The sequence below is a fragment of the Lagopus leucura genome, unplaced genomic scaffold, assembly GCF_019238085.1.
Source record: "Lagopus leucura isolate 7727_CA_CO unplaced genomic scaffold, USGS_WTPT01 36068-0_obj-0_obj, whole genome shotgun sequence".
Lineage (NCBI taxonomy): Eukaryota > Metazoa > Chordata > Aves > Galliformes > Phasianidae > Lagopus > Lagopus leucura.
In genome coordinates this window covers 1-3,525 of record NW_024962508.1, presented here as the reverse complement: position 1 = coordinate 3,525, position 3,525 = coordinate 1, and the positions used below count along the sequence as shown (strand labels likewise).

Below are 3,525 nucleotides of genomic sequence, written 5' to 3'. Positions count from 1 at the left end.
TTTTTTTTTTTTTTTTTTTTTTTTTTTTTTTTTTTTTTTTTTTTGGCATATTTCCCCTGCTCTTCCAACAGTTTAGGCAAACAGGAAAGTCAGTTGCTTCCAAGGGATCTCGCGGCCAGATTTGTTTAATTTTTTATTTTATTTTATTTTATTATTTTTTAAATTGAAGCATTGGTGAAAGAAATGATAATAAATAGGCGAATTGAGGGGTAGGTGAAGAAACCAACCCGCTGGGATCGTAACTACGGTTCTGCCTCTTCAAGTCCCTTGTCCCCCCAGGTCCCCCTCCAGTCCCCCCCCGTACAGGATGTGCCCCCGCTTGGCTGCAGGGCCCCTCCACTTCTGATAAACCGCACACAACGCACAGATCCACCTTGGGAAACTTTCCCTTCTTCGCTTTTATATTTACGCACTTCTTTCTTTTATAGGCGTATGTTTCCCAGTTACAAAGTGAAGGTCACTGGACTCAATCCAAAAACGAAGTACATACTGTTGATGGATATTGTACCAGCGGATGACCACAGATACAAATTTGCAGATAATAAATGGTACGCACTCGGGGGGGAGGAGGGAAGGGAGCGCTGATTCTTGTCGGGCTGCCCGATCCCGGGGCAGCATAGGGTGGGAGATGCTGCTGCTGGATGCTGGGCTGTACCTGAGGGTGTCGGGACGCACCTCTGGAGAACAACACAAAAAGAAAACAAACAAAAGAGAGAGCCTAATCTGTTGCAATTAGAGAACAGTGCCTGTAATCCTGCTTAACGGTGAGATCGTTGGCCATCCTGGTGCCAATAGTTTAATTACCCTTCGGGCAGCAGCTTCTCCAGGCGGGGGAGATGCTGAAGGATGGATACGCGGTGTTTTCTTTGCTCCTTGTTTGGGTGTCCGCAATTAGGAAGGAGGAAGGATGGGGTTAAATGGGGAAACGGCCACCTCGACGGGAAAAGTGCCAAAGATCTCCATTAATTCTCCGCGCACTGTGTGTGTCCGTAAACGTCTTTTTTTTTTTTTTTTTTTTTTTTTTTTTTTTTTTTTTTTTTTTTTTTCCGAAGACCGCCGGGCACCACGGTGCTGGGGGCAGGAGGGGGGACCCCACGGGTGGGAGCTCAGCGCCTCTGTCCCACGCAGGTCCGTGACTGGGAAGGCAGAGCCGGCCATGCCCGGCCGCCTCTACGTGCACCCCGACTCCCCCGCTACCGGAGCCCATTGGATGAGGCAGTTGGTTTCCTTCCAGAAGCTGAAGCTCACCAACAACCACCTCGATCCCTTCGGACATGTGAGTACCGTGCTGGGATAGGGCCGGGAGACGCGGATTTGTGCTTCACAGAGCGACCGTGGGATCCCACGCGCAATCGGGTCCCTACGAGTGGCATCGCATTGCCCAGAGCCACCGAACCTGTAGTCTAAATCCATTATCTGATTGGGGTATTATCTTCCCCCCGGTAAGACGGGATGAGCCCCAGTGATGACCTCCTACCCCCCCTCCCCCCCCAAAAAAAAAGGATACGTAGCCCATGTTTTAAAGATCTATTTCACAGCACTGCGTGGGAATTGATTACAGACCGCAGTGCCTGGCTTCAGTGACACCTCAGCTACCTGGTTTTAACCCGAAGGGGGTCTGAAAGCCTTAAAATCTGCCCGTAGCTTCCATGAATTTGGCTAACGGGTAAAAATCAATCAGGCATAATTATTGGAGGAAATAGGACCTACAACCACGTGGTTGAAAAGAAAAAAAGTAAAAGCCAAATCGCACCATCAACCATTGTTGGATCCAAGGGGCCGTGAAAGCTTGTGTGAATTCTGCAGCCAGAAGCAGCCCACCTTCGGAGGTCTCCAAAGACATGAGTTTTTCTGAGCAAATGTATATATGCGTCTATGAATTATAAATATATATATCTATAAAAATATATATAATTACTTAAGCGAGTATATGAATCCAGATCCCACCAACCTTTTCCAAGAACCCATTTTTCTCCAGTCTCATTTCAACACTTCGGTTTCACTTTTTTTCCCCAAGCTTTTTTTTTTTTTTTTTCTTTTTTTCCTTCTTCTTCCTTCTGTTTTCACTTTTTAACACTGAAAACCTCATGTTCCTAAACCCTGTCCGGTGGGGGCGGGGAGTGGGAGGAAACCAGCCGAGCCCGCAGCGCACCTGAGCGCTGAGCATCGCTGTCCGAGCCGCGCTTTCCCTCTCCAAATCAGGGTTGGTTGGTTGATTTATTTACTATTTATTTTTTTTCCTTTGGGACCCGAATTAAGGCGCTTTGCAAGCGCTGCTTTCGCTTATTATTATTATTATTTAATGTAATTTTGTTTTGGAGGGGGGAGATTTTGGGGGGGGATCCGGACGGGTTCCGGGGCCAGGCATCTCCCGCTGCGAGCAGGCGGCTCTGGGGAGAAGTCCCTGCAAGCAGAGTCGGGCTGCTGGGTCAATAGGGACTTCAGAGGCGGAGCTGCACCGGGAGCCTCTCAATTAGAGTCGCGGTAATGAAATTAAAAACCATTAGATCGTTCACCGTTGATGTCTACGGCTTTCCCGGATGTCAAAGCAATTTGCCTAAACCCCCGGGAAGGGGGAGGCGGCGAGGCGGTCGGGGTCTGGCGTTGAGGCGCGCTGCGTCTCGCTGTCGCCAGGGTCCGGTCATTATCGGCGCGGGTCCCCCCCCTCCCCCACCGTCCCCATCCCCGCCACTGTCCGCGGAGATTAACCCGGTACGGAGCAGGGGCCGCTTTTTATCTTGAGCGCAGCGCTTCCCTCCCCACCACCCTCCTGCCCCATCCTCTGCGGGTGACATGGTGGGGGGGGGTGGACACACGAATTCCTCTGCTTCTCATCCCTTGCTTTGCTGGATTGCTGGGAAGATTGAGGTACCCTTGCTAGGGGTGCTGCAAGAGAAAGAGAGCCCCCTCCAGCTTTGGGAAATGTGTTAGGGGCCCTAATGGGCTCCTTGGCTGTGGCGGAATGCTTCTCTGGAGAGGTGTTTCCTCCTCCATCCTTTCTGAGGAGCTCTGATGTGGGAGAATCTTTTGGAGAAGGGACAGCAGTTCCCTCTCTGCCTCCTCTCTCCATGAGGAGGTTGCACGGGTTGGGAATGTGCGGAGTTGTGCCCCCTCCATTCCCATGGTCTGTCCTCTCTTTCTCCCCATGCCCAGATCATCCTGAACTCCATGCACAAGTACCAGCCCCGGCTCCACATCGTGAAGGCAGATGAGAACAATGGCTTCGGCTCCAAGAACACAGCCTTCTGCACCCATGTCTTCCCAGAGACCGCCTTCATCGCTGTTACATCCTACCAAAACCACAAGGTGAGAGCTTGGCCGGGCCTTCGCACCAGCAAACTGTGTCTCCTCTTCCTCACTCCCTCCTGACACAGTTTCTTTTCGGGTCCTTCCCACCCCACCATCATCTCACTCACCTCCCCACTTGCCACAGTACTGGCTCCCTTATGTTCCCCACACCCCTCCCCATCCGTCTAGATCTGTTCTGTCCCCATCCCCTCTGTTATTCCTGGCAGTACACACAAA

General features: G+C 51.1%; 1 protein-coding gene across 1 annotated transcript in view; it reads left to right on the top strand.

Annotated features, from left to right (window-relative positions):
* Positions 1-3,369, top strand: part of LOC122190646 (T-box transcription factor TBX5-like) — an 8,203-nt gene extending 4,834 nt beyond the window's left edge. Inside the window, exons 4-6 of the mRNA XM_042890715.1 lie at positions 429-548; positions 1,129-1,276; positions 3,154-3,369. Coding sequence (XP_042746649.1) covers positions 429-548; positions 1,129-1,276; positions 3,154-3,369 — 484 coding nt within the window. The remainder of the gene's footprint in view (positions 1-428; positions 549-1,128; positions 1,277-3,153) is intronic.
* Positions 3,370-3,525: the final 156 nt, after the last annotated feature.